At 44.4% G+C, this 27,920-nt stretch overlaps 2 protein-coding genes across 2 annotated transcripts in view; both read right to left on the bottom strand.

The window, feature by feature from the left end:
* Window positions 1-27,920, bottom strand: part of LOC137527604 (5'-nucleotidase domain-containing protein 2-like) — a 118,247-nt gene that overhangs the window by 68,085 nt on the left and 22,242 nt on the right. The window contains exons 2-6 of the mRNA XM_068248231.1: window positions 8,443-8,627; window positions 7,590-7,664; window positions 6,613-6,668; window positions 2,104-2,197; window positions 293-421 (exon numbers count right to left, since the gene is read on the bottom strand). Of these exons, the coding sequence (XP_068104332.1) occupies window positions 293-421; window positions 2,104-2,197; window positions 6,613-6,668; window positions 7,590-7,664; window positions 8,443-8,627 (539 nt within the window). The remainder of the gene's footprint in view (window positions 1-292; window positions 422-2,103; window positions 2,198-6,612; window positions 6,669-7,589; window positions 7,665-8,442; window positions 8,628-27,920) is intronic.
* LOC137528408 (uncharacterized) lies at window positions 11,529-19,250 on the bottom strand. Its single transcript, XM_068249700.1, has 3 exons — window positions 19,136-19,250; window positions 17,008-18,781; window positions 11,529-11,691 (listed from the first exon to the last, which is right to left on the bottom strand). The coding sequence occupies exons 2-3, from the start codon at window positions 18,705-18,707 to the stop codon at window positions 11,529-11,531; spliced, it is 1,863 nt and encodes a 620-aa protein (XP_068105801.1). The 5' UTR covers window positions 18,708-18,781; window positions 19,136-19,250.

The raw sequence follows: 27,920 nt of genomic DNA on the forward strand, positions 1-27,920 counted from the left end.
AAAGCTGAATTTCCTGCCCAGTTGGGTCAGATGACCATTCTTTTTAATACATTGCAGACGACTGGGTAAAGCACTTCACCTCCAAGGGATGTAAATATTAGTCTATGCAAGTTAATGAGAAATGAATGGGCGGATAAAATCTCTCTGGTGCTGAAGTGGTTAATACTACCAACCAGATTGCACTTGTTAGATGAAACCGGAAACTGAAATTTGTTTCTCACTTTCTATGCACTAGTCTCCATGAATAAACCACATGATATCGTAGAACTATACAAAACATTAACATACTTACAGTGACATCTTTGTATAGATGGACAGGATCGTAATCAATGTCATTGCTGACGAAGAAGTCATTGGCCACAGCCAGAAGGTTCATCTCTGGCAGGGAGAAGATGTCCATGTACTGTTTGACAGAAGGACCCTGACAAAGAAGATTAGCACAGTCAAACCAACAGCAGAAAACTAAAGACTAACAGCGTTTGAGATTCATTAAGTGGATCAGATAGTCTGCAATAGATAACTATTGTAAGTTTTGCACAGAGATACAATTTTGTCGCTCGAGACAATTTTCAGATTGTCTCAGGTGAAGTATCACGAGTTCTCAGGTGTCCCCAACATCATTGGCCAACAATGTTGCAACCCACCATCTCCTCTCCATAAAGCAGAACTGGCTGTACGTGAGCAAGACAAAATGCCTAAGTTTATTCAGCACAGAAAAAGCCAAAATTAGCAAAGTGAGGCTTAAAAAATAAAACAAAAAAAAAACCAAATTTTTTTTATCCACCCTCAGGGCCCTTTCACACAGGCACGGTGCAGCATATTGCCATACTGCTACAGCAGCCTAATGTAAGCCTATGAGGAAATTCATGCTCACCACATTCCGGTATGCTGCGCCGAAAGTGCCCAATTAACGCTAGCACAGAACTACCATACCGTGCGGCACCCGCGTCGGCCCGGAAGTCATGTTGCTCTATGGTGACGTATTTTTACAATACGATTCTGCATACCTGAAGCAGGAAGTGACCACAAGTGAGCGTCACTTCCCTGTCTGGCATTCGGGCAAGCAAGAACACTATATACTAACACGTTGTTCCCTGAAGGCCTGTTTTTTGGCGGTGCAATGCAGAGCGGCGGAAGCGACACTAATGCTGGTTTGTAATGTAAAACCAGCCTCAACGTAACCAAAATTATAAACAATTTTAAGACCATGTAAAAGCCAGTGCCCTGGACATTAGTGATGGTCATGTCTAGGAGGAGAACTCATGGAGAAGCATGTTAATTGTTTGATCAGCTAATAGATTTGCAAAGCTCTGATTGGCTGTGATCACTTCCTTCTTTACGATTTGATCAGGACTAGAAGCCTTACATATCACCTGACCCAACTGATTACATGCTTCTCCATGAGTTCTACACATGACCATCGCTACTGGACACTACTATGGATAAACTCATGTAGACAGTATCGGCCAGCCCCTTTCCTCCTGCCCTATTCGATCAGTTTCTCTGCTTATTGGTGAAGCAAAGTCAATATAGGAGTTGAGAAAAAAAAAAATTAAGGCTACATCCAGAGCGTGGGTTGCCTGTAAAAGTGGGAATGCAAGTCGCACCGCACGTTCTCTGCGTGTTGCGTCGCATACAGTCAATGGAAAGTATGCTTCACAGTTAACGTGCACGTCTTGCGGTAATGCACGATGGAGCACACCGTTAAACTGTACTGTGATCGGTGCATAGGTGTTGCATTGCAACATTTTGCATTACAACGCACCTATTACATCGCACCACACCAATGTGAAAGTAGCCCAACAGCTCTCATGAGATCCGACAATCTCAGACCACAATTTTTTTTGAGGTATAAGCCCTAATTTTATCACAAGTGAGCATTGGCCTTTTTGCAGCATTTATGCCTAGTTCAGCAATACATCTTGTTCCCTGGCAAGAACAGAACCTGCACCCCATGTTTGGCAGCCATGTTTTTCTAAGAAAGGAATGAAATAAAAGGTAGCAGAGCAAAGGATCTGGTCGGTCAGTCATCAGACCAGTCCCTTGTCAGCAAACTGAACATACCAGTCTCAGAAAAAAGCACACAGCATGGAGGGGCCTTACCTTTCCGTAGAAGCCGCTGACCTGGTGAAGAGGAATGTGGTGTGTTCCCTGGTAGAGCTCCATCACCTCCTCATCTGGGACCGGCTTCAGGCCCCTAGTGATTGGGGAGGGAGGCACAGCACATTTATAGGTTAGCGTATGACACATTAGGTGAACACACCACAGGAAAACAGATACCCTAATACAGCAAATGTTTAAAGCGTACCTGTAGTGTGCACAGGAAAAATAAAACTACAGATAGGTCTGTAAAATATGCAGCTATACTTGCCAAACTACAGCTCTGGATCTCCAAAACTAGGCTCTGGAGATTGGTTTCCCAGAGCACTTCTTTCCCGGACTAGAGTCCTTGCAGAGGTCTGAGATGGGTTACATGTGAAGGAGGCTGCATTCCAAGCAGTCAGATACAAATGATTATTATTACCTGTCCATTCCCAACTTGTCTCCCTCTGCCCAGAAAGTTTCTTTCTCATCTATTTGTCAGCCAGTTGCACTGCTATGGCTGACAGCTTGAAAGACAACCTGGATGAAAGAACTAATCATCTCCACCCCCCTCACCTTCAAAACCTGCCCCTGACCTCTCCCTTACTGTAAATAACTCATTTTCCCAAGCCCTCAGGCACATAATCCTGGTGTCCCCATTATCTCTGCCCTTTCCTTCCCATCTCTAATCTGTTCCCCTACCTATCCCCAAACACCTGGTATACGTCCTTTTCCCTCTGCTTAAAGCGGATCAGAGAAGAAGAACTATCTATAACAAGTAACTTGTCTATATATCTTATCTAAAGTTTAAATAATTTACACAGCAAATCTAGCTGCAAACAGCTTTAATAGAAAAGGATTATTTCTTCCTGTTATACAAATGACAGCAGCCATGTTTGAAAACATTACACAGAGGCAGGCTTATTGGGGCTAATTGGACCATGCCTTGTAAGGGTTTTTCGCCTTCCTCTGGATCAACAGGGATATGTGAGGGAGCAGGCTGGAGTTGTACTTTGTACTGGTTGAACTCGATGGACGTGTGTCTTTTTTTTCAACCAAAATAACTATGTAACTATGTAGCTATCTTGAGCACTCAGCCTGTGAAAAAAACCTAATCCCCCCTCCTCCCCTCTGCCTCTGAAATCAATGGCTAGTAACACCTCCTCCTCCTGACCAGACTGAGCTCCCATGAGCCCTTGCTACTGCCAAGGCTCTCTGAAAACCTGTGGGCGTGGTTTATTTAGTTTATAGGGGATTAGAGTATTAAAACAAAAATTTGGCTTGAGGAATGCCGTATAAACAATAGGAAAGGAACACAATTATGCCATGAGTAAAAGTTCACCTCGGATCCACTTTAACTACTTAAAACAGCCTTTTATCTGACATCCCACAAACAAGACTCTTTCCTCTAAATTGTTAATGCAATTTTCTATCCCCATATAAAAATCTCTAAACTGGCTTCCATTCCACCTCAAACTCTCAGACTCAAATAATGTGTTTTGCCTTTAAATCACTCCACTGCTCTTGTATAATGTTAAAAAAAAATTATGATACAAGTCTGACATAAGTACACCCCAAACTGGCCTCTAATCTTCTGAAGAGCCATTTCTGAGTCGTTACCTTTTCCTCACACACCGCCACAAGACTTTTCTAGTGCTACCCCCTAACTTTGGAATTTCTTCTCTTGTTCCATTAAGTTTGCACCTAACTGACGAGTGTTGAGAACTGATTTTCAAACGTAACCATTCCAGGTCTCCTATGCATCTTCCCCTCATTCAACACTATCAAGTGACCCTCTGTTTCATTCCTGTTGTATACCAAGCTCCACCCACTGATTGTAAACTGGATGGGGCAGAGTCCTCATTCCGTCAAGGATGGAAATCCAGTAAGGCAAGTAAGGGTGCATATTCTACAGCCTAACCCTTCTTAAATGATTTATGCACATTATAAGCTTGCTTTAAATGCAACAAAAGTTGCAGCGGTTATGTTCGTGCATATGGAAGGGATCAACACAGGATGGTAGGAAATGTTTTACACAAAGGTAAGCAACACTACAGGTTAGCCTTAGGCCTTTTTCACACTATACATATTGCCAAATGCCCAAATTGCCGCTGGTCAAATAAATGAAGCCATGTTGCAACATTTTCCAAACTGGTGCCTCTGAAAGTGCACCAAAATGCTACTAGCTGAATTTTTATGTCAAAGCAGACAGACTTCAATAGCCAATAAAAGCTGTTGGGAGTTCTTGCTTCTGTGCAATGCTCAGCAATCCTTACAGAGTGGAACAACCCTGAGTAGCAACACTATTCCAAAAACAGAAAGAAAAAAAAATCCAGCCAATTATTTAATCTAACCGATGAGAGGAACTACTCTACTCCTCTACTCAGGAATAAAGGGAAAGGCCTTCAAAACGATACAGTACAACTGTATTATGTCGATGAGCTCAAAAGTCTAACACCCCTTCACTCATGAAAGCTAAACTTCTTGTAACCCAGAATGCTCAATCAAAAAGATGCAGCTGCGCTTCTGAATGCTCTTTACCAATCGTAATGCGGACAACAGGCCCCTGAATGAGTCCCATACGACGAAACGCGTAAGGCGGAGTCAGGTGCACGCCAACTCTGTGAGAAGGAAGTAGGCTAGCCAGGAGTGGACGTACCACCCCGAGTTCCGCGGCCAGGGTGAAAAGGTCTGTCTCTAGCTGCTTACATTGGCATAAAGGATCATTTTACGGAAAGCCGGGAGCTGTCTGGCATGGTTTTACAGATTATATCTGTAATAAGCAGAATTGAAAATCTGGCTCTGGTGAGTGAATTCACAAAGGGGGAGGGGGGGGGGTGTAAGCCATCTCATGTCCCTATAAGGTGGTAGCACATCCCCCAGGAGTGCAGCACAGGGTGACTGCTGTGTTTTTAAGTATACAGTGCTGGGCGTTAAGTGCGCATTTGATTTTTATACTCTGGCGTGTTGTCTGCATTACGATTGGTAAAGAGGACTCAGAAGTGCAGCTGCATCTTTTTGATTGAGCATACATTTTGGATTGAGGTGACTAGTTGCTGCGATCCCTTGGTCAGTGATCTTTGTCTGTGGAGCGCAAGTGTACCTTTCTTGGATGTTTGCAACCCAGAATGAAAATATCAGTACATATAAATAGCAAGGCATCTCCACTCCCATGTTTGAACTTAAGCCATTGCCTGGACTAGTGGCTACATTTCTGTACACACTTAAAGTCGGCTGAGGCGTCCGATAATGACCGCCTCGGTCGATAATCTGGCATGTGTACAGTAGCCCCAATCCTTCAAGAGATCTACAGGGTGGATCATCTTGGCCGAGCGATGTCAGATTCTTTCGTGCCATTTGCCCCACCTGTGACATAACTTATGCACAGGTAGGTCCCCAAAAATTGCTCTGACTTCACAGCCCTACTTAAAGAGAGACTAACAAAAAAGTGCCCCTCCAGTTACCTCAGGAGGGGAAAGCCTTTGGATCCTACTGAGGCTTCCCCCATCCTCTGTACCATGGTGGCGGTGGCAGTAGTGGCTCCCCGATGGGGTAAGGCGGAAATAGCCAAGCCTTATCAGGTCTGCCATACTGCGCAGTCGCCTTGCACCTGCACAGTAGAATGGACCCGATTGGGAATTCCAGCCTTAGCCCATTGGGGAGCCAGGGAAGGTACATTTTTACATGCCCACCGTTTGGGGACCTCTAGCACTGCCACCGTGGGATGAAGGACGACGGGTGAAGACTCAATAGGATCCAGAGGCTTCCCCCTCCCTAAGTACCCCCCCAGTGGTGATTTTTGAAGTTACAGATTCCAAGTCCACCATCCAGATTAGATTCAGCATTAGAAAAATTACAGTGTAGTGCCAGGTACATCAATTGTCAGATTGACGGTCAAAATGTAATATTTCTGACAGGTCAGATCTGATTTCCAATCATTTTCAGGTGATTTGTGGGGCGGGGGGGGGGGATGAGAAAAAAAAAAAATAAACTCAGAAAAACAATCGCAAATCAGATCGGAATTGGTTCGACTGTCAATCTGAGGGAATATAGCATCCTGTGTACTAGGTATAGTTCAGCGGATCGTTCAGAAGCAGCCTTATCAGTCCGCCGACAGCGCGTACACACGCACGTACTGTCGGCTAAAGACCGCCTAGTGGGAGGGTCCGGCGGACCAGTCGTTTCCTTTTGTAGTGCGTGTGTATGCAACTTAAAGACAGCAGGATTAAGAATGGTACTTTGCAGGAGTGACAACACATGGCAGGTGGGGTAAAGGAGAGAACAATGCTCTCGGCTGTTGCCTGCCAGAAACTATCAGCCAGGTAGATCACTGGCCAAAAGGTTCAGAGGGTGGGTGCCGTGCACACTGGATTCTCAGCAGAGGCGGTCATTATTGGCTGAGTTTCATGTAATGTGTGTACAGAGCTTGAGGATGCCAGGCCATAGAAAGATTACACATCTTGCTCAGCACTGTATGCTGTGAAGCATCGCTTTATGATCATAACCCATTATATAGTCTTCTATTCTTACCTGTATACTGTGCCAAGGTCAATGTAATGGTAGGCATCAATCTTCATCAGCAAGCCCTAGAGAAATTAAAATGGCAAGTCAGTGAAGTTTTACGTGACATATCCGCTGCTTTGCAATAAAATAGATTCTATCCAAGCACAGAGACTATAGAGAAGCATGAATAAGTGATTAATATTTAGTATTTATATAGTGCCAACATCTTTTGCAGCGCTGTACAGAGTATATGGTCTTGTCACTAACTGTCACTCAGAGAGGCTCACAATCTAATCCTTGCCATGTCTATGTATGCATCATGTGTTGGGGAAGCCAATTAACATATGTGTGTTTTTGTGATGTGGGAGGAAACCAGAGTGCCCAGGGGAAACCCGTGAAGACATGGAAAGAGCATACAAACTCCGTGCAGATAAACACCATCAGTGTGCACAATAGTTATGAGCACTTCTGGTTGCATCACTGAGGTCCTGGGATCATTTTTCCTCCGCACTCCCCACCCCCTCCCCCATATGTTCATTCAACAATTCAAAACATGCTAGAGGGTTAACTTAATCCCCACTAACTTTCTCCATAGTGTGCACAAGAGCTGCTCAAAGCTTAACACTTCTCACATTCAGTTCAATGTCCCTACCAGTCTGCCTCCAAACTGTTGCCCGATGGATAGAGTCTCGATCTCTGCCAGGCAACTGCCCTTGTATACAAGAGTCTTGGTGGAGGTGGTGTGATGAAAATTGCATTTCCTAGAGCAGAGTTCCCCAACCTTGTCCTCAAGGCCCACCAACAGTACATGTTTTGCAGGAAAACACACACACATTCATGTTCTAGCAGAGCGGATTAACCACCTCTGGATTTATACAAAAACCATGCACTGTTGGTGGGCCTTGAGGACAGGGTTAGGGAACACTGGCCTAGAGGAAACTACCACTAATTCAAGGAGAACAAACTTAATGCAGCACAAACTTTATGCAACAGTGGACAGTTACCTTATGGGTGTCATAGTGCAAACCCCTCACAGCGAAGTTTGGCAGATATTCATATTTCAAGATTCCTTTCGGATACTAAGAAAGCAAGAAAAGAGAAAAAAAATAATTACCAATGCATGTAAAAAATAAATAAATAAAGAGACTTTACAGTAGGTCAATAATAATGGAAATATTTAGAACAAATCTGCAGATCTAACTAAAGTAAATTAAAAACTTGTGTGCAGGCCACTACAATGAAACTGGTATAAAAAACGACCACCTCCAGTGGTTCTGGAGGTGTGTTTAGCCATCAGTAACAAAAATTATGATTTGCATATTCAGCAGTGATGCACTGTGGGACACCTTAGAGCTCACTCCAACCTGAATAATCGCAAATACCTTTTGTTTTAGGGCTGGTGCACAAGAACGCTTTTGCGGCGTTAAACCCGGCGTTTGAGGCTACTTTTTTGGGATCTACCGCCGTCCCATTCAAGTAAATGGGAGCGTTTAGGGTTGGCTTTTGCAGGCCTTCATTAACGCTTGCGGTTGATCTCGGTGTCTCTTCTCGAAAGCAACATGTTGCTTACACAGGGAGTAAACACCGGGAAACCAGTGTAGGTACCCTAAACACTAGCCTTGAAGGCTTCCCAAAAGCATTCAATAATTAGCGGTTAAACGCTGTCATGTCTTGCTGGACACAGGTCTTCAGAGAAGCAATATCAGCCTATAGATTTCTTATGACAGGTTAGTAAAATGGACTTTTCAGAGTGGTAATGCCTTTCCTCCTGTGTAGAAGTGGCCATCAGCAGGAGGTCACAGGTCTTGGCACCCTGCAGTTAAGGCCATTTAAATGTTCCATGGTTCAGTGACTTACTTTATATTGTTCCACTAGGATGTCCCGGGCAGTGTTGAAGATCATGGAGTGCAGAGCGTTGGAATACAATGCCAGCGTGTAATCATAGTCAAAGCCATAGATTTCTATATCGCCAAGATAGACTTCATTGTTGGCATAGATGGTGGATGAATTTAGGAGATTGCAAACTCCAGGAGGTAGGAGGTCTGTTAGAAAGAAAAAAAAAAAAAAAATCTGTTATTCGATTACTTAAAAATTGGGTTTCATAGGCAGCAATCTTACAACTTTCATTTTTATCATTGCTACTCCACTGTAGATTGGTAACAGCACCGCCAAAAATACTAACTGATTTACAGTCCAGTTCTTTCCTTTTTCACTGTAAGGTAGCTGACACATCATTGCATTCCAGCGGTTCTGGAGGTGTGTTTAGCTTCTAAGGGTACAATGGTTAATTTGCATATATTCAGCAGTGATGCCTGGGAGACATCTCGAGCTCACTCCAACCTGAATTATCGCAAAGTCTTTCTGTTTTAGGAAAGCAATTTTTTGTTTTTCTTTTTCACTGTAGAAGTCGTAACATTTTAACCCTCAGACTATGATCAGAGAAGCAGGTACATGCCTTAAGCTAGGTACAAACGGTACAATTTTCCATCAGATTGATAATTTCCGACCGAACCAAAAACGATTTTGCAGTCGATTTTGGTTACTTAACGCAAAAGCGATCTGAAAAATTTGGACATCTACATGATGCAATTTCTTATCAGATCACCGGTCGATACGATGGAAAAATTGTACCATGTATATGAGGCTTTACAGAAACGGAGAGAGCAGTTATTTGCTGATAGAAAGGCAAGTTGCCTGTTTAAGACACCTGGAACAAGTAAGCAAAGATCAGCATGTCAATGGACTATTTGTTAAATGTCAGAGCACCAGGCCAGCACGCTCATTGTGGCTCAGTGATTCAGAAAGTGTCATAAACCTTTGTCTATGGGTAGCCTATTTGCTAGTCGATCGACCACGAAACAGCAATTGTTGTCAGCAGTATAACTATTCAGTTCCGCCATTCTGGGCCAGGCATCAGGTATCAAATTTCTGTGGCAACAGTCAAAGCAAAAAGTTAAATCCCTTGAGTGGACCATTTCAGCCAACGAACAAGGAAAAGGGTCACGTATCTATGGCGAGGTCACCCAGCAGCGAATGGAGTCTCACCATTCCCCACTGAACTACCATCTAACTGCTGAAGCAGGGTCACTAGGCCCTATCCTTAACCATAATTCTACTAGGACAGGTGGCAGTACATTGGCAATTGCTTACTTGGAGATCTAAATACCTGTACAGACTCAGGACTAAAGTTATGCATACGCTATGCACCAGACCAGTGTCCCCAGATCCTCTCCTGATTGCTTCTAGTGATAGTTTTATAGGATTATTAGACAACTGTAATGAAAAGAATATGGAAGCCGTCATTCAGGGCCGCGCCTGGGCGGGTGCATTGCATCTCTGACAGGCGCCGCCCGGCGGCCGCTCACCCCCTCTGACCTCATCAATACTGGTACATGCTCACTCGATGTGAGACCTCACCAATACTGGTACATGCTCACTCGATGTGAGACCTCGCTAATACTGGTACATGCTCACTCGATGTGAGACCTCGCTAATACTGGTACATGCTCACTCGATGTGAGACCTCGCCAATACTGGTACATGCTCACTCTGAGACCTCGCCAATACTGGTACATGCTCACTCTGAGACCTCGCCAATACTGGTACATGCTCACTGAGACCTCGCCAATACTGGTACATGCTCACTGAGACCTCGCCAATACTGGTACATGCTCACTCAATGTGAGACCTCGCCAATACTGGTACATGCTCACTCGATGTGAGACCTCGCCAATACTGGTACATGCTCACTCGATGTGAGACCTCGCCAATACTGGTACATGCTCACTTGATGTGAGACCTCGCCAATACTGGTACATGCTCACTTGATGTGAGACCTCTCCAATACTGGTACATGCTCACTTGATGTGAGACCTCTCCAATACTGGTACATGCTCACTCTGAGACCTCACCAATACTGGTACATGCTCATTCGATGTGAGACCTCACCAATACTGGTACATGCTCACTCTGTAAGACCTCACTAATACTGGTACATGCTCACTCGATGTGAGACCTCGCCAATACTGGTACATGCTCACTCGATGTGAGACCTCGCCAATACTGGTACAATACTGGAGCATGTACCAGTATTGGTGAGGTCTCACAGAGTGAACATGTACCAGTATTGGAGAGGTCTCACATCGAGTGAGCATGTACCAGTATTAGTGAGGTTTCATACAACATATTAAAAAGTACAATAAATAAATACTACCACCAACATTTATATAGTATTTTTCACCTGTTGGTCTTTTCTTGTTGGACTTAAAGCACTCCAGAGCTGCAGCCACTAGGGACATCCTTAGTAGGCCACCCTAGAGTGTTGTCTTGCCCAAGGACATCTTACTGAATTCCTACTGGCTTTCTGAATGGGAAGAGCAGAGATTTGTATGCATTTGTCCTTGTGTTGCTGGATGTCCTGATTTTAGTGTGTGTTGAACGACTCATGTACCTATGCTCCCCAGTATTGTCTGGTTTTGTACATACATTGCATGTGGTGCAACGGTTAACATAGTATGATGCTCTACTGAATGTAATACTTTACTTTACACTGCTCAGAACCACACTGCATTTACTTTGTTCAGCCTTGTGTTGTCTAATATTTCAGTGATCATTTTTCAGGAGGAATCCTTGAAGAACACAGGGTGGGTTCATTAATTTCCAGGACTTTTACAGACTTTAGCAGAGTCACTCTGGCTCAAATCATCTACAAGGATCCACTAACCATAAACACAGAAGATAAAGCAACAAAAGCACCATGCTCAAGTTTCTTCCTCCATAGTGTAGGCATTATAGCTAAAACGCAATTATTTGACAAGCTGCAGGATATCCCTCCCAGAGGCAGGAGAAATTCACTGTGCAGATTATTTTGACTTCAGGAATTTCCTTTGAACTGCTATGGGACTCATTCAGGGCACCCCCTCTGCTCCAAAATCCTCTCCAGTTTATGGGGGGATGGGAGCACAAATCAGAACCACGTGTCGAGTGTGGCCTGGGAACACGATATTCCAGTCTATAGAATGGCTGCTACAACCAATTATCAATGAAGCAGGAGGTGAAAAACAAGAAGGCTGCTTCTCTCCAGCACAGTTTAGTGCGACAGACTCTCTGCAGGCAAGAGATCAAAACAAACATCTCATAACAGCAAATCTGAGTTATGAAAGCTGTACACCTTCAAATTAAAGGATTGATTTATGATGGAGAACTTTGAAGGTGTCTGAACTCAGCTGCACTCACAGATTAACAACTTTCATTTTGTGCATCTGATCAACAATTTAAAGCCAAAAATTCAATGTGTGCTTTGAGACACGAGCCCTTATTCAGATCAGTTTTTCTCCTAAGTTTTCTCTTAGAAAATGTTTACAGCAGATTAAAATAACTTTAGCACTCTGCAATTGGAAAATACCCAAACATTGGTAAAAAAAAAAAAAAAAGTACTGCCAAAATTATTCTATTAAAGAGACACTGAAGCAAAAAAAAAATAATAATAATATGATATAGTGAATTGGTTGTGTACTATGAATAATTACTAGAAGATTAGCAGCAAAGAAAATATTCTCATACTTTTATTTTCAGGTATATAGTGTTTTTTTCTAACATTGCATCATTCTATAATATGTGCACATTACACAACACTCAGCATTCAAAATGAGTCTTTCAGAGCAGTCTGAAGTAATGACCTCTCCTCTAGCAGAGGAAAAGTAAATAGTCCAGGAACAGTTGCGATAATAAAAGTCAGATTACAGCCCTCTCCACGACTAACTTATGGCCCGTACTCACGGGCTGCAGAAGTGGCCTGTCGCCAGCACACGTGAGCGTGTGGGCGACAGGCCGGCGACAGCTCCTCGCCAGGTCCCTCCGCGTACACACGCGGAAGAGGGACCAGCGGCGAGACGGAAGCTGTCGCCGACGTTCCTCCTCCACCCGCCGGAAGCTCCATTTACCACAATGGAGGTTGCTGTCGCTAGTCTGCGTACTCACGCAGACTAGCGACAGTTGCGGGGGAGGTGCGGCGGCGACTGTCGCCATGCGATTGAAAGTTTCAATCGCATGGCGACATGAGCGATGGGCGACAGTTCGGGGTGCGCGCGCGTGCGACGGCCCATACTCACAGGCGACCTGTCGCCGCAACACGCGCGCGCCGCGTGTTGAGGCGACAAAAGTCCCTCGTGAGTATGGGCCATAAGTTGGAGAGCATAGAGATAACAACTGGAGTTTCTCAACTCTTCCTGTACTGGAAACAATTAGACTGATGTATCTGATCTTAAATGTTTTATTTCTTAGCTGTGCTACACATACAAATCATAATCTCATCTTTTTTTTCGCTTCAGTGTCTCTTTAAATTATTAAGAGTAATTCTATTATTCTGAGCATTTTCTTGCTGCTGGTGGCCTAAAGTGGACCTGAACTCTTGCACAGGACAGAAGGGAAAACAGACACACTCACTGAATGTACAGTATTTAGAGAATTTAGCCTGTCCAATTCCCCCCCTCATCTCTAAGTAATTTAATCTCTCTCCTGTGTTAGCTGACTGCCACAGCAAATAAGCTTGTTTGAAAGCACAGGATGTGAATATGTCTGCTTCCATGAAAGCAGGCCGTAGAAACACTGCAGGATTGATATCAGCTGTAACAAAGAAACATATGCTGCATTGTATCTTTTAAAGCAGGGAGGAAGTTCTTAACGCAGGTCTGCTTTAACGTGTACTTGAACAGTAAAAAAAAAAAAAAAAAAAAGTAAAAAAAAATTACATACCTAGGGCATACCAGCCTCCTTCCGGGTGATCAGTCCCCACAGTTTTCCAACACCGCCTGGATCCTCTGCCAGGCGGCCCAGTAATTCTGCAAGTTGGCGCAGTCTGGCCGTGCGTATGCAGTATGCCCCAACTTAGGGAATTACCGAGCCGCCTAGCAGAGGATCCAGGCGGTGTGGGAAGCCAGCAAGGGACCAGCCAGCCTGAAGGGGGGGATGGAGGAAGCAACGCAACTGAGCACTGAACTAGTGGCCATACATCTCTTGATTTGGCCCCCGATCGACCATCCAATTTAATATTGAATATTGACATTTTAGATGGGGGTGGGCAGTGTTGGCTTGGCGGTTGTCGAGTCAAGGCCAATTCCCAAGAGGTATTTGAGTCAGAGGGGGCATGCAAGGTAGGGATTATTAAAATGCTAGATTATCTTGGAGGTGATATTCTGTGATTGCTTAATGTGAAATTCAAAGGACATTGTGTAGCAATCCATCATGATGGCAAACAAGTGCTACTGTTTTCTATTGTTCCTGCCACCACTGGCACCACTCGCCTCTATCAGGAGAGGCTTACCAGCTGTAACCGGGCAGAAGATCTATATAGCACCAGTTTTTTAAAATGTAAACAGCCTTCGAGGACAATTGTCAATGATAGTACTGGATTGGATGATCGTAATGGAGTGTCTGCACATTGCAAAGAGGCACTGTGGTGCTGGGATAATGCAAAATTCAGCATAGCTACTTTTACGGTTATTTTCCTGGTTTCAACATCAGAAATGCTTTATCAATATATTCCTGTATATTGTAAATAGCACCGCCCTCCCGGTGATGTCACACCTAGGCTGATTAGTCATTCACCCATTTCCCAGCGCACCCTGGGAGAATTATTGGTACTTTTCCGTTAGCCGGGCGCATCCACTAGGTGGTGTTAATTACTATTCCCCCTCCAGGCTGCCATGGATAGTAGGGAAAGATGTAATTCTGGTGGAGTTTTATCATGCGCCTGGATAACGGAAACGTACCGATTTTTCTCCTTCCGATCAGCTCAGAACACTCTCTCCCCCCCTCCCCCCCCCCCCCCCCCAAGAAAAAAGGTGCCAGGTCATGCTGAAGAATGAAATCTTCCATCTCCATAAAGCTTTTCAGCAGACGGAAGCATGAAGTGCTCCAAAATCTCCTGATAGCTAGCTGCATTGATCCTGCCCTTGATAAAACACAGTGGACCAGCAGCTGACATGGCACCCCAGACCGTCACTGACTGTGGGTACTTGACACTGGACTTCAGGTATTTTGGCATTTCCCTCTCCCCAGTCTTCCTCCAGACTGGCACCTTGATTTCCGAATGACATGCAAAAGTTGCTTTCATCCAAAAAAAGTACTTTGGACCACTGAGCAACAGTCCAGTGCTGCTTCTCTGTAGCCCAGGTCAGGCGCTTCTGCAGCTGTTTCTGGTTCAAAAGTGGGTTCATGCTTCCAACTATTTTCTACCTAAGAGTTCAGGGTTGTGCAATAGGCCTCTAATCTTCCATGCCCATTTAACTGCTGTAGGATAACACACCATAGTCCTGTGTACACTACAAGTACGCTTTGCAAAGGAGTTCCAGCTCTTCATTCTTTAGTTCACCAAAATATTGCAGTGCATCTGACTACACAGAACCATTTGCATCCTCCCCTGCAACTGAATAGATTTAAATCCAATGTCTGTACTACAATCATACAGTCTTGACAACACACAGGTGCTAAACACTAGCAGAAGTTTAGAAGTTTCTGGGTTATATGAGAAAGCAGGCCTGTGCCATTCACCTACTAAGCCCAGGCCCTGCAAACTGCAAGCTTTTTCTGTACTCAATGGCAGCTGTGTGAGGATCAAATTCCTTTCTTCTTGTGGTTTTCTGTGGCATCTGCTTTGTACAGGGCTTCACCAGGTGCTTACATTTCTATTTGCAAACCAAAATCACAGCAGGTTAACTGGCCTCTGATGACAGAAATACATCCCAGCCGATGAGAATGAATGTGATATGGACATTACACCAGAAGTAAAATATCCAACAAATTGACAAACCGCCTAAGGGCTGGTGCACACTACAAGAACTTTTCTAAGCACTTGCGATTTGAAAAGCTTTTGCTAATGTAATCCTATGTGTGTGTTCACATTGCTTCAGTGTGATTTTGTAAAAATTCCCCACAGCATTGCATTAGCAAGAGCTTTGGAAGGGACAGATTCCACTAGAGCGATTGCAATTAAGGAAAATCGCAATTGCAGGACATGCAGCATTTTGGGAGAGTTTCCATTCTAATGAATTGTATAAGAACAGGGAAATCGATCCCAAAAATCGCTTGCAAAACGCTATCGATTGTATTTTGTTCTTTCTAGCGGGTTCTAGGCCTCACTCTGGGTGTTTCAAGTTCTACACAGCCACATTAATCCATGTCATGCACGGATTAGGATCAACTAATCCGAAACAGTCTGTATTCATGTTGCATTAGTATGAATCTGTACAATTACCAAGCCGACATTGCATTACAGCGGTTCTGGAGGAGTGGCCAGCTTACAGGGTCTACAAAGATTTGCATATTCAGCAGTGATGCATTGTGGGACACCTCAGAGCTCACTCCAACCTGAATAATGACAAATACCTTCTGTTTTAAAGGAACACTTAAGTCAAAAAAAAAAAAAAAAAAAAAAAAAAAAAAAAAAAAATGATATTTACTCACCCGGGGCATCCCTCAGCCCCCCGAAGCTGGATGGTGCCCTCGCAGCCCCGCTCAGATCGTCCTGTCCCCGCCGGTGGCTACTTCCGGGTTCGGCGACAGCCGCCTACAGGCTGGGAACGCGGCTGATTTTCCGCGTTCCCAGCCGCTATATCACCCTCTATGCTGCCATAGCGTTTAACATACAAAATCAGCCGCGTTCCCAGCCTGTAGGCGGCTGTCGCCGAACCCGGAAGTAGCCGCCGGCGGGGACAGGACGATCGGAGCGGGGCTGCGAGGGCACCATACAGCTTCAGGGGGCTGAGGGATGCCCTGGGTGAGTAAAGCCAAGCTTACCTCGGGTAATGTCTTTTCCAGTAGTCCGAGTGACAGCACCCCTCCTATGAGACTTGTCTCCCTCCCAAACTTTGGACAGGAAGCTAGAAGATACAAATTTGCATAACAGGCAGGCAGGAGTAGTATATAAAGATGTTACTCACAAAAGGTATTCAGTTATAAAAAAAGACACGGACACCAAATGCTGCTGAAACGATTAATTTAATTATGCCCTTTATTAGGGTGGGCCGGAGGGGTGCTGTCACTCGGACTACTGGAAAAGACATTACCCGAGGTAAGCTTGGCTTTCCCAGAACGTCCTCCTGACAGCACCCCTCCTATGAGACGATAAACAAGAACATTATAAGTTAGGGAGGGACTACTGCCTGCAACACCTTTCTTCCGAATGCTAGATCAGTATTGGCTAATAAGTTTAGTCTATAATGTTTGACAAACGTATTTTGGCTGGACCAGGTGGCCGCTCTGCAAATCTGCTCTATCGAGGCGCCTGCCCTCTCTGCCCAAGATGTTGATACACTTCTTGTGGAGTGAGCTTTAATTGAGGTCGGTAAAGGCCTCCCTTGAGTCTGATAAGCCGCGGTGATAGTTTGTCTGATCCATCTTGCAATTGATGTCTTAGAGGCTTGCCTCCCCTTGAATTTCCCCGCAAACAGCACCAACAAGGCATCTGATCTTCTCCAAGATGCAGTCCTTTCAAGATAATGAAGGATACACCTTCTAACATCCAAACAATGAAGCTTCCTCTCCTTTTCATTAGTTGGTTTATCACAGAATGATGGCAGAAAGATCTCCTGAGATCGATGAAACTTTGAAGTCACTTTAGGAAGGAATGCAAAGTCTGGACGTAGAGTAATCCTATCCTCCGAGATGGTACAATAAGGTGGCTTAATGGATAAGGCTTGAAGTTCGCTGACTCTCCTGGCTGTGGTGATTGCCAGAAGAAAGGCCGTTTTCAACGTCAGAAATTTATCTGGAATCTGATCCAGAGGCTCAAAGGGATGTTCACAAAGACTCTGTAACACCACATTCAAGTCCCAAGGGGGCACCTTAGATATCACCACAGGCCTGAGACGTTTAATTCCCTGAAAAAAACGAAGAAAAAACTCCTCCTGAGCTAATCTTCTCTCTAAATATACACTCAAAGCTGCTGTCTGAACTTTAAGAGTGCTGGAACTTAACCCCATCTGAAATCCATCCTGAAGAAATTCCAGAGCTGAGGCGGAAAGTCTAGAATCCTTCTCTTTCCTTGTACACCATTCACAGTAAATTTTCCATGTCTTCTGATAAATCTGCCTCGTCACCTTCTTGCGGGATTGTATTAACGTTTCAGAAAGTTTATCCGAAAACCCCTTTGATTTCAGGATTCCCCACTCAATCTCCATGCTGAAAGGTGAAGACGCTTGAAGTCCGGGTGAAGAACTGGGCCCTGCGACAACAAATCTGTTCTGACTGGTAACATTATTGGTTGACACATCGCTAAATTCTGTAACAGAGCAAACCACGGTCTTTTCGGCCAGAAAGGTACTATGAGAATTACTTGTGCTCTGTCCTGCATAATCTTGTTCAGAACCCTTGATATCAGAGGTATTGGGGGGAATGCATACATCAGGTTCAACCGCCACTCTATCGAGAAAGCGTCTATTTCCCACGGATTGTCCTTTGGATACAGGGAGCAAAACTTTAGACACTTTGAATTTTGTCTCCTTGCGAATAAGTCTACTGCAGGGGTGCCCCATGCCTGGCTGATCTGAACAAATACTTCTGGATTCAGAGACCATTCGTCTTGTAATATCGCTGACCTGCTGAGATAGTCTGCCACAACATTGCAAGTCCCCTTCAAATGAACTGCTCTGACGGATGTTAAGTTGCTCTCTGCCCAATGCAGAATCCTTGCTGTCTGAGACCACAACCGACGACTTCTTGTTCCTCCCTGATGATTCAGGTAAGCCACTACACTGCTGTTGTCGGACCTGATCAGGACATGACACTGATTGATTTGATCCTTGAAGAATTGAAGGCTTCTCCATACTGCTTCCAGTTCTCTGCTGTTGGAGGATCTTATTGCCATAGCCCTGGACCACTGCCCTTGTGCTGGTAGAGAGTCCATGTGAGCGCCCCACCCCCACGTACTGGCATCCGTCGTTATGATTCTTTGTACTGGAAAAAACCACATGCGGCCTTCCGATAGGTGAGACAGTTCCTGCCACCAGTTTAACGACACTTTCACACCGTATGGGATCAGAATCTTCCTTTCTAGTGCTGAAATGTTCCTGTTCCAGCTCCTTAGTATCCACAACTGCAGGTTCCTGGCATGGAATTGACCCCATTGTACTGCAGGGAAGACTGAGCTTAACAGACCGAGAAGTGCCATGGCTTTTCTTATACTGATGGACCTTGATTTCTGAAAAGAAAGAACAGAATTAAGTACTGCCGAAACTTTTCTTTCTGGGAGAAATACTCTTTGCTGGCGGGAGGAAAAAATAAACCCCAGATATTCCATAGATTGGCTGGGTATTAGCGCCGATTTTGACCAGTTAATTAACCAGCCTAAAGACTCTAGACTATCAATGCATATCTTAACCTGATCACTTACAGACTGTAAAGAATTACCCCAAATCAATAAATCATCTAGGTAAGCAATGATGTTAATGGACCTACACCTCAAGACTGCCAAAACTTCTGCCATCACCTTTGTGAACAGCCAAGGTGATGAAGCTAGCCCAAAAGGTAACACATTAAATTGGAAATGTCTTACCTCTTCTTGTAGGTGAATTGCAAATCTTAGGAATTGCTGGGACTCTAGATGAACTGGTACATGCAGGTAGGCATCTTTGAGGTCCAGAGAAGCTAGAAAACAGTCTTTTTGCAACAGGGTTATTACAGACTTACACATTGTCCATTCGAAACTTCCTGTATTTTACGGCCCTGTTCAACCCCTTTAAATTTAGAATAAATCTGAAGGCTCCCTGAGGCTTTTTTATCAGAAAAACTGGTGAGTAGAACCCTTGGCCTCTCTGGCAGGATGGTACCTCTCGGATCACTCTTTTTTCCAGAAGGGAAGCAACCTCCTCCTGTAATGCCTTCCTTTGGTCTGGTGATTTTGGCTGTGGAGTTACCACATACTGCAGGGGTGGGGGATACTCGAATTCTATCTTGTAACCTTCCAACACTATTTTCAAGAGCCACTGACTTGTGAACCGCTGGCACCATGTTTCGTAGTAGTGGGAAAGCCTTCCCCCTACTGGAATACTGGCGTCATTGCTTATTGGGTTGGTTGGACCGGGGAAAAAGAGCCTTCCCTTTTTGGTTTCTATTTGGAATCCACTTCTTTTTAGGTGGGATCTTTGCCTCAGGTTCCTTGTTGCCGCTGCGAGCTGGGCCCCTGTACTGAAAAGCTCTCTTTTTGGTCGGAAAATTTTTCTTATAATCTGAGGTTCTCTCTAGCGTCTGGTCTAGCTTTGAACCAAATAACAGTTCACCTTCACAGGGCAAACCACACAACTTGGAGCGAGACGAATTGTCCCCCTGCCATGTTTTTACCCATATACCTCTCCTTGCCGAGTTGACAAGGGCAGTTGTTCTGGCCGTTAATTTAACCGTATCATCCGCTGCATCAGTTAAGTAATTAGTAGCGTTAAACAAATCTGGAAAGTCCTCTAAAATTTCTTCTCTGGGCACCCCCGAAGCTATCTTAGACTGAGTCTGCGTGAGCCAAGCTTTAAGGGATCGTCCCACTGCCGTGGATGCCACTGCTGGTTTAAATGTTAAAGATGCTGACTCCCAAGCTCTACGCAACAGATTGTCCATCTTTTTATCAATGGGGTCTTTTAAATTCCCAAAGTTCTCAAACTGCAAATCGGATTTTCTCGACACCCTTGAAAACGACGGGTCCAGTTTGGGAACCGGACCCCAGAATTTTTGATCTTCCGGACTGAAAGGATAACGACGAGAAAGAGACTTGGGCCAAAATGCCCTCCTTTCAGGGTCATCCCACTCCTTCCCAATCATTGACTTTAGAGAGGAATGGACTGGGATGAAACAATTCTGGGGTTCCGCCAAACTCACGTACATCTGATCCAAGGGGGTCAAAGATTTCCGCTCCACTGTTATCCCCATAGTATTTTGCATTGCCGACAACAAGTCTTTCATTAAGTTGGGTGCGAAAGCAAACTTCTGAGTAACCTCTGGGTTTTCCTCCTCCTCCCCAGAAATCTCCTCCAAAGATGAAATCTCTCCTTCCTCTCCAGATAAATCTGAATCCCCTGATTCATTATCCTTTCTTTTACGTTTAGCTGCAACTTGATGAGGTGAAGCCTCTAACTGACTGTGCCCCTCAATCACCGGGGCTGGTAAGGGAGCAGACACAGTATCAGCAGCAGAAGTAGAAGGAACTGTAGATTCCGCCATTGCTGAATCCTTTATCTCTTTAATGGCCGAGGCCATCTCAGACCGCATCCATCCCATCAAGTCCTTAAATACCACTGGGGATTCCTCCTTTACCACCTTCTCTCTACAAGACTGGCACAGTTTCTTCGTAGAGGAAGAATAGAAGCGAGAGTTGCACATAACACAGCGTTTCTCAGTTCTACCAGAAGATTGTCCCCCTTGACCTTGCTGAGACACAGCCTTGTCTTTGTCTTTATCACCTTTTGGGGCTTTAGGCTAAAAAGAAATAAAGACAGACTGTCAGCCTTACAAGGTGGACCTATGATTACAAATCAACTCCCTCAAAGTCTGAAAAATTACAGCTCACCAGAGAGGGGATAGCGCCAGACTCCGCAGAAGTCAGAGGAGAAGGGCCTACAGCGTCCTCCATGATCACCGACAGCAATGGTGATCGTGGCTAACATTCACATATATATACCCCTGTTAATTACCTGCAGCTGAAGTCAATCTTAACACCGCCGCGGCCCCTGCCGCTATGCCTAAGTACATAAATGCGGTTTTGATTTCAGTTTTAACTTTGTCCTGTCACAGGTCACATGTTCAGGCCAAAGCACAGGAACACAGCTTTTCTATGCGATTTATGCTGCTTTACAAAGCCCCATTCCATTGCCCTGAATGGACAGAAACCATAAGGCTGCATTTCCACTTGTGCGGTGCAAAATTGCCGGGAAATCACCGCAGACAAAATCGCAACGCAAAGTGGAAACAGGCCCATCCACTTGTATTGGCTGTGTGAATCCTCATGGGGACAACACATGCGGATTCGCTATAGTGGAAATGAGCCCTTAGTGCAGTGAGTTTGTGCATCACCACAACTCATCACAAAAGAGAGCGAAGTACCAAAAAAAAAAAAAAAAAAAAAAAAATTATGCACATGATCCAATCAAACATCTAGCAGGAACAAGGCCTCAATATATAGCAAAGTGTAGAGGAGATACGGACTTAGGGCTGGAACCCACTAGAGCGATTTGAGCATTTAGGGAGCAATTCAAAACCGCTAGCAATTTCCCTAAACGCTCAGCTAATGCATGGGCCAAATTCCTCTGGAGCGATTGCAATTACCAAAATCGCAAACGTAGGACATGCAGCATTTTTAGCATTTGCGTTTCTGCAAAGTGAAGTATATGAACGCGGGCGTAATCGCTCGTCAAAACCTACGCAGAGCGATTTGGTTAGCGTTTTTACATTACTGCACACTAAAAAAAAAATTAAAATTGAAAGGACTAATCAGAATTATAGACGCTAATCGCTACACAATCGCTGGCAAAAAGCTGACACTTTAAAAAACCCTACCGCCAGCAAGCGCTCATAAAAAATCTCTTACAAACTGCTCATAAAACGCTAGCGATTGCAATTAGCGATAGCGTTTTGTAGTGGGTTCCAGGCCTAAATGGGGATTCATTTGGCACAGTTGTCCAGCCAGACCTCATATTCTCATAATTGCAAATACCTTCTGTTTTAAGAAGGCAAGTTTCTGTTTTGCACAGTTTTCTAGCCTAAAAGATAATGGTACATAATGGTAACATTTTTGACTGGCTGATCTTGCCCACAGCTTTGGCAATTCTCAAACTATTGCTCTTTGAGGCAATAGCATCAGTCCTGTACAGCTGACCCATGAACTCTGACCCATAGCGCATGATCGCTACACACACAGCAGAAGCCATGTTTTGCTGGAGAGGCATGTGATCAGCAAACAGATCTGATTTTCCAGTCACAATCATGTGCTGCAGCAGGAAGGGGGTCACAGAAGGTCAGAGCTACAAAGCATCACCTGATCAAACTGATCACATGCTCCTTCACACATTCTGCTGCACATGAGCAATACTAACAAACCTTAAAGGATAGTAGAACTGAAAAAAAAAATAAAAATAAAATAAAAATTAAGATTAAGCTTTGGACATATACATGCTGTGCTCACAAAACAAAATGAAAGCATTCACAATATCAGTGGTGTGCTTCTCTCTTCCAACAGAGAAAAACACTGCAAATTTCCAGAATACAGCTGGAGGTTAGCTTTCAACTTCAGACATGGCCATTCACCCATTAGTTCGAGGGTCCGTTTCCACTTGTGCAGTGCGAAACGCCGCGGTAAAAATTTGCATGCGGATTCGAATTTCGCACGGGGGTCTATGCGAATTTTCATGCGAATTCGCATGGATGACGATGTATGCGAATTTAACCATGGCAGTGCTGGTGTGCTTTTCCATTGTTTCTATGCGAATTCGCATGAAAATTCGCATATCCAACCCTCATGCGAATTTCCTATTAAATACATTGTATACGCTTCGCATAGCGGTATACAAATTGATGGCTCTGCCATGCGAATTTTTTCTGCACAGAAAAACGCAAAGGAATCCTGACAAGTGGAAACAGTCCCATTCATTTGTATTGCTACGCGAATTTGCATGCGAAAAACGCATGCGAATTCGCGATAGTGGAAATGGGCCCTGACACGGTTAGATGGGTCCACAGCGCATTGGGGTCATCTAAGCAGCCCCCTACCTTCCTAGAATCTTTGACTGCTTCCTCTTGCTCAGGTTTGTGAAGCAATACACTTCAGATAAACATTTAGGCCACTGTAGCATAAACCAGTTTCTCAAATTTAATAATGGTTGCCACTAATGATCCAATCTTTTTCATCCAATTTTGCCAAATTATTTAATCTTTTTAATCCAATCTTAGCATTTCTATGTAATATGCCTAAATTTTATTTTATTTACCCTTCTACTACATAGATTTAGTAAAATTGAATGAAAAAGATTGGCTCATTCGTGGCCACCTTAAAAATGCACACTTACAATAAAACCACGAATAAAGGCACACAGGGGCCTCCACCCCTGTGCATGCGCCACTGGGCTGGTTTAGGGTTGCACCATTCCACCACCATCTCAAACTCTGACAGTTCGTCCACGCTCCACAGCAAGTGCATCTGCTCAGCTAGTTTCATTGCCTAAGCGACTCATCAGGAGCAAGCCAAGATGTGGAAGCGTTCCTTTTATACCAGTAGTACCACTTTATTCCTCCTCCTGCCTCTATGGTTACAAGCTTGTGTGCCCTGGCACCCTGAAGGACAACAGAACTGCAGCGCTGGACCAGATAGCCTTCTAGGGGCCGGCAACTGCCCCATGCAAGAAAAAAAAAACGTAATATTTCTCACCTCGGATACCCTGTAAGTTAAGGCGAAGTTCACCAACAGCTGGAACACAACAGATCTGGAAAGTGGCGCCGCTTTATTCACGCATTGTTTTGAATACAGTGGAGCATGCAGCCAATGAAAATTATGCTTCACTATTAACACACGCGTCTTGCAGTAACGCCTTGCATGCAGTGGGTTACGAAGCCGCACACTGTTATACTCCAACACCCCACTGCACTGTGAAGGTGGTGTCCAATTGCGACAAGCCGCATTACAACATGGCCGTGATGCTGCACCACAAAGCACTATTGTGAATGCGGCCCAAGAGATGTTAAAGATCCTGTTCTAAAAGGAATATGAAATCTGCAGCTTGTTTCAGCATGTGGGGAGCCGTTTGAACGTGAGGCGTGATCCATCTCTCTAGTTGGAGAACTACTGTATCACTAAAGCTGCCCGTATGTGGGTTGATTATGGACCAATATAGAAAGCCTACTGGAATTCAATCAGCTTGGGATAGTTTCCAAACCTTTATGGCACACTTAGGCTACTTACACACCAGGACGTTGCATTTAGGGGACGTTATAGGGCACGTAACGTGCCCCTAACGCAACGCTTGGTGGTGTTGGAGCAGGCCGCTACCAAGAGCCGCGTTACAAGCAGCTCTTGGTGTGCCTGCTCTGTCGGAGGCGCTGCGGAGACCACGTGAGCGGAGCTATCCGCATCACGTGGTCCCGCCAGCCAATCAGCGGCCGCTCCAAAGAGTAAACACTGGAAGTGCAGTGAATGCCAAGTAGCCATGTGCCTGGCTATGTAGCGGCCTCTCCGCCCCTAAAACAAAAAAAACAAAAACAAAAAAAAAAAACCACCCGTACTGAGCATGTGCAAACAGTCAAACGCGGCTTAGCCGCGTATAAAGTACTGCATGCAGTACGTTGTCTTGACGTGAAGCGTTACTATGTAACGCAACATGGGCACTGTGAACAGCCCATTGATTTTTCATTGCTGTGCGGTGGGGGTGCGTTACAGGCTGCTCTAACGTGCGCCTGTAACGTCCCACTGTGAAAGCAGCCTTAGTCGTAAACTATTTCCACAGAAATCTGTCAAGCATTGCAAAATTTCAATTGATAAACTGCATAGAATCAAAAATCGGGCAATAACTGGCAGATAATTTGTTGAATGTGACGGCATCAACTGGGAAGCAAACAAAAAAAATTCGGTACTTATCCGTTAGCCGGGCGCATCCTCTAGGTGGCGACAAAACTCCACCAGAGTTACATATTTCCCTACTATCCATGTCGGCCTGGAGGGGGAATAGTAATTAGCGCCACCTGCCGGATGCGCCCGGCTAACGGATAAGTACCAAAAATTCAATACAATTGGTCACCTTGAGGCTTTGTTCACATCATAAATTACCAGCGCCATCGTAAGCGTTTAACGATTTATGACGCTTTTCCTCCGCTTTTCCCTGCGCTTTGAAAAGCCCTTTTGCAGAGCGATTCGGTTTTTGTGAACAAGCCCTCACTCAGGACCGGGGATGATCAAGGAGATGCAAAGAGTTTCTACCAGCATTCAAATATCATGTCAATTATATGCAGCTTGTAATTGGGTTAATTAACTTGATTTCAGGGCCTGTGTCCACTAGGGCTGCTTGGGCTCAATTTCACGCACACAAATATGGATCCAGAATCTCAGCATAATGAAAATCAACTGGCTGCTTCCAAATTAGTGAGAGAGTCAAAAACTTCAGAATTCTGGACAACACCTCCGAATACCCGGCTACAGTAATTAAGATGCGTAATAGGCGCCCACAAGTGCCGGCGTCCATCTCAGAGTGGGAGCTAATGGAAACTTGCCCATTGGTCAACGTTCAAGCTGCATATCATTTACATGAAATTTAAATGTTAGGAGGAAATGTGCATAGCATTGATCCCCCCTACTGGTTTACTGCATGTACAAACCAGTGTATGAAGTTTCATGCTCAGTCTATAAAAGACAATGACAAAGCCCAGCTTTAAAATTATGTAACAAGGAGTCTTCACACATCTCCCCCCTTCTAGTTCAGCGATGGATATTACACAGCATGAGCAAGTCGTTCTCTGCAGATAATGCAGCAGCTGCTCAGTGGTTTGGACAGAGCGTAAAGTTGCTGGCAGCAGACTGATACAGAGTACTCCACACTTTCTGGCAGCAGACAGATACAGTCTACCCTACGTCACCCCCGTCCCGGTCTGGGCTGCCACATCGCGTCATGCAAAATTTAAAGGCGCACATAAGGCAATTCCGATAAGACAGGGGCACTTTAACTTATAAACAAGTTGTGTTTACATCAGTCTGACAGCTTCCACCCACGTATAGCTCTGACGTTTTAAGAAAAAACAAAAAACAAAGTTATGAAAAAGTCTACAGCCAGTTTAAAGTTCTGTTATTTAAAACACATCACTTCCAGGATTGTTACAGTTGCTTTACACCATGGATTTTATCGTGCTAAAGGAAAGGAAGAAAAAAAAAAAAAAAAAAAAAAAAAAAAAAAAAAACACAACAACACTTAAGCCCCCCCCCCCCCCCCCCCCCCCACCCCAAAAAAAAAAAAAAAACACTGCAATGCCACCTGTAGGATTTTGTGTTTTTGCTACCATATGCCACGGGCGTCAAAAGCTTTTTAAGAAAAAAAGACTATGCTTCTGCCTGCAGAGGATCCGTCTATAGAAGTTTTTATTATCTCCCCATATTCCTTTGCCATGGACGTCTAATGCTAGGCACACACTGTAGGATTATTTTTTCATCAATCGAGCCACTGATGGCTCGATTGATAATTTCCGACAGGTCCGATGACCCGCGGGATCGATTCCCCGCTCAATATGGACCAGTGAAGTACTGTTCCTGCAAAATTTGATTAGTCCAGTGTTCTCCCCAGAGATTTTTTCCAGCCGGGGTGGCATGAAAAAGTAGCCGGGTGGGTAGAGATGAGAGAATTGCAGCACCAGTGCTTCTCTGCACAATTTTACTTGCTGCATAGGTGGAAGTGAGCCGATGACAGCCGGGTGCTCACCAAAACTAGCCGGGTAGACCACCCGGCTAAAAGAGCCTGGGGAGAACACTGTAGTCCATTTTAAAAACAAACAGATTTAATGTAGGTAGGCGGGGGAAAAAAAAATAAAAAGAAAATAAACCTTGTAAAGTACTACCTACTAATGGCTAACTGATAAAGTTAAGTTTTGCAAGCTTTCTGGCATCTACCGTAGTCCCCTTCTAGGGTACAGAAACATTTTTTTACTACTGTACTAACAGATTTAATTAGTATAATTTTGCATCACAATTGCATAATTTTCAACTATCTAAAACTTGTACCTTAATTAACAACCCTACTGACTAATTCAGAGACTTTGGTATATGTAGATTTGGGCAAGACGTTTAATAAACAGTACAAAACATAGCTGGCACTGGCGTGTAGACTCTAAAAAAAAAAAAATAGCTGGAAATAAAGGGTAATGTACACGGCAGGGAGCACTAATCAGACAAAACCTGTCATTGGATCATTCTTCAGAAGACAGGGACAGTCTCATTCCTCTATTGCTATTTTTAATATAAAAGCAGAGATTCTCTACCACCTGCTGAGAACCCGGCCAACTGTTACTGGCCAGGGACACTGCCTAGTAAGGATGGCTAATCTACAAACACAGTATATTTAAGGTTACAGGTGCCAAAATCTTTTTCTGTCACACATTAGAGGGCATCAAAACAGAATTTTGCTACAATTAAAAACTCCGCTCATTTCACTCACTATTGTAGGCTCAAAGGGGCAGAGCTCTCAGTGTGTGTTGCTGCTGCATCAGGTGTGTATGCATCTTCCACTTCTAAGGGCCTGAGCCCACTGCGCTTTAAAAAAAAAAGATGCATAGAAATGCATGAGTTTTTGAAGTGTTTAAACAAGTTTTAAAACGCTTAAGAAATGCATGCG

This window comes from Hyperolius riggenbachi, chromosome 8 (genome assembly GCF_040937935.1).
Source record: "Hyperolius riggenbachi isolate aHypRig1 chromosome 8, aHypRig1.pri, whole genome shotgun sequence".
In the NCBI taxonomy this organism is placed as follows: domain Eukaryota; kingdom Metazoa; phylum Chordata; class Amphibia; order Anura; family Hyperoliidae; genus Hyperolius; species Hyperolius riggenbachi.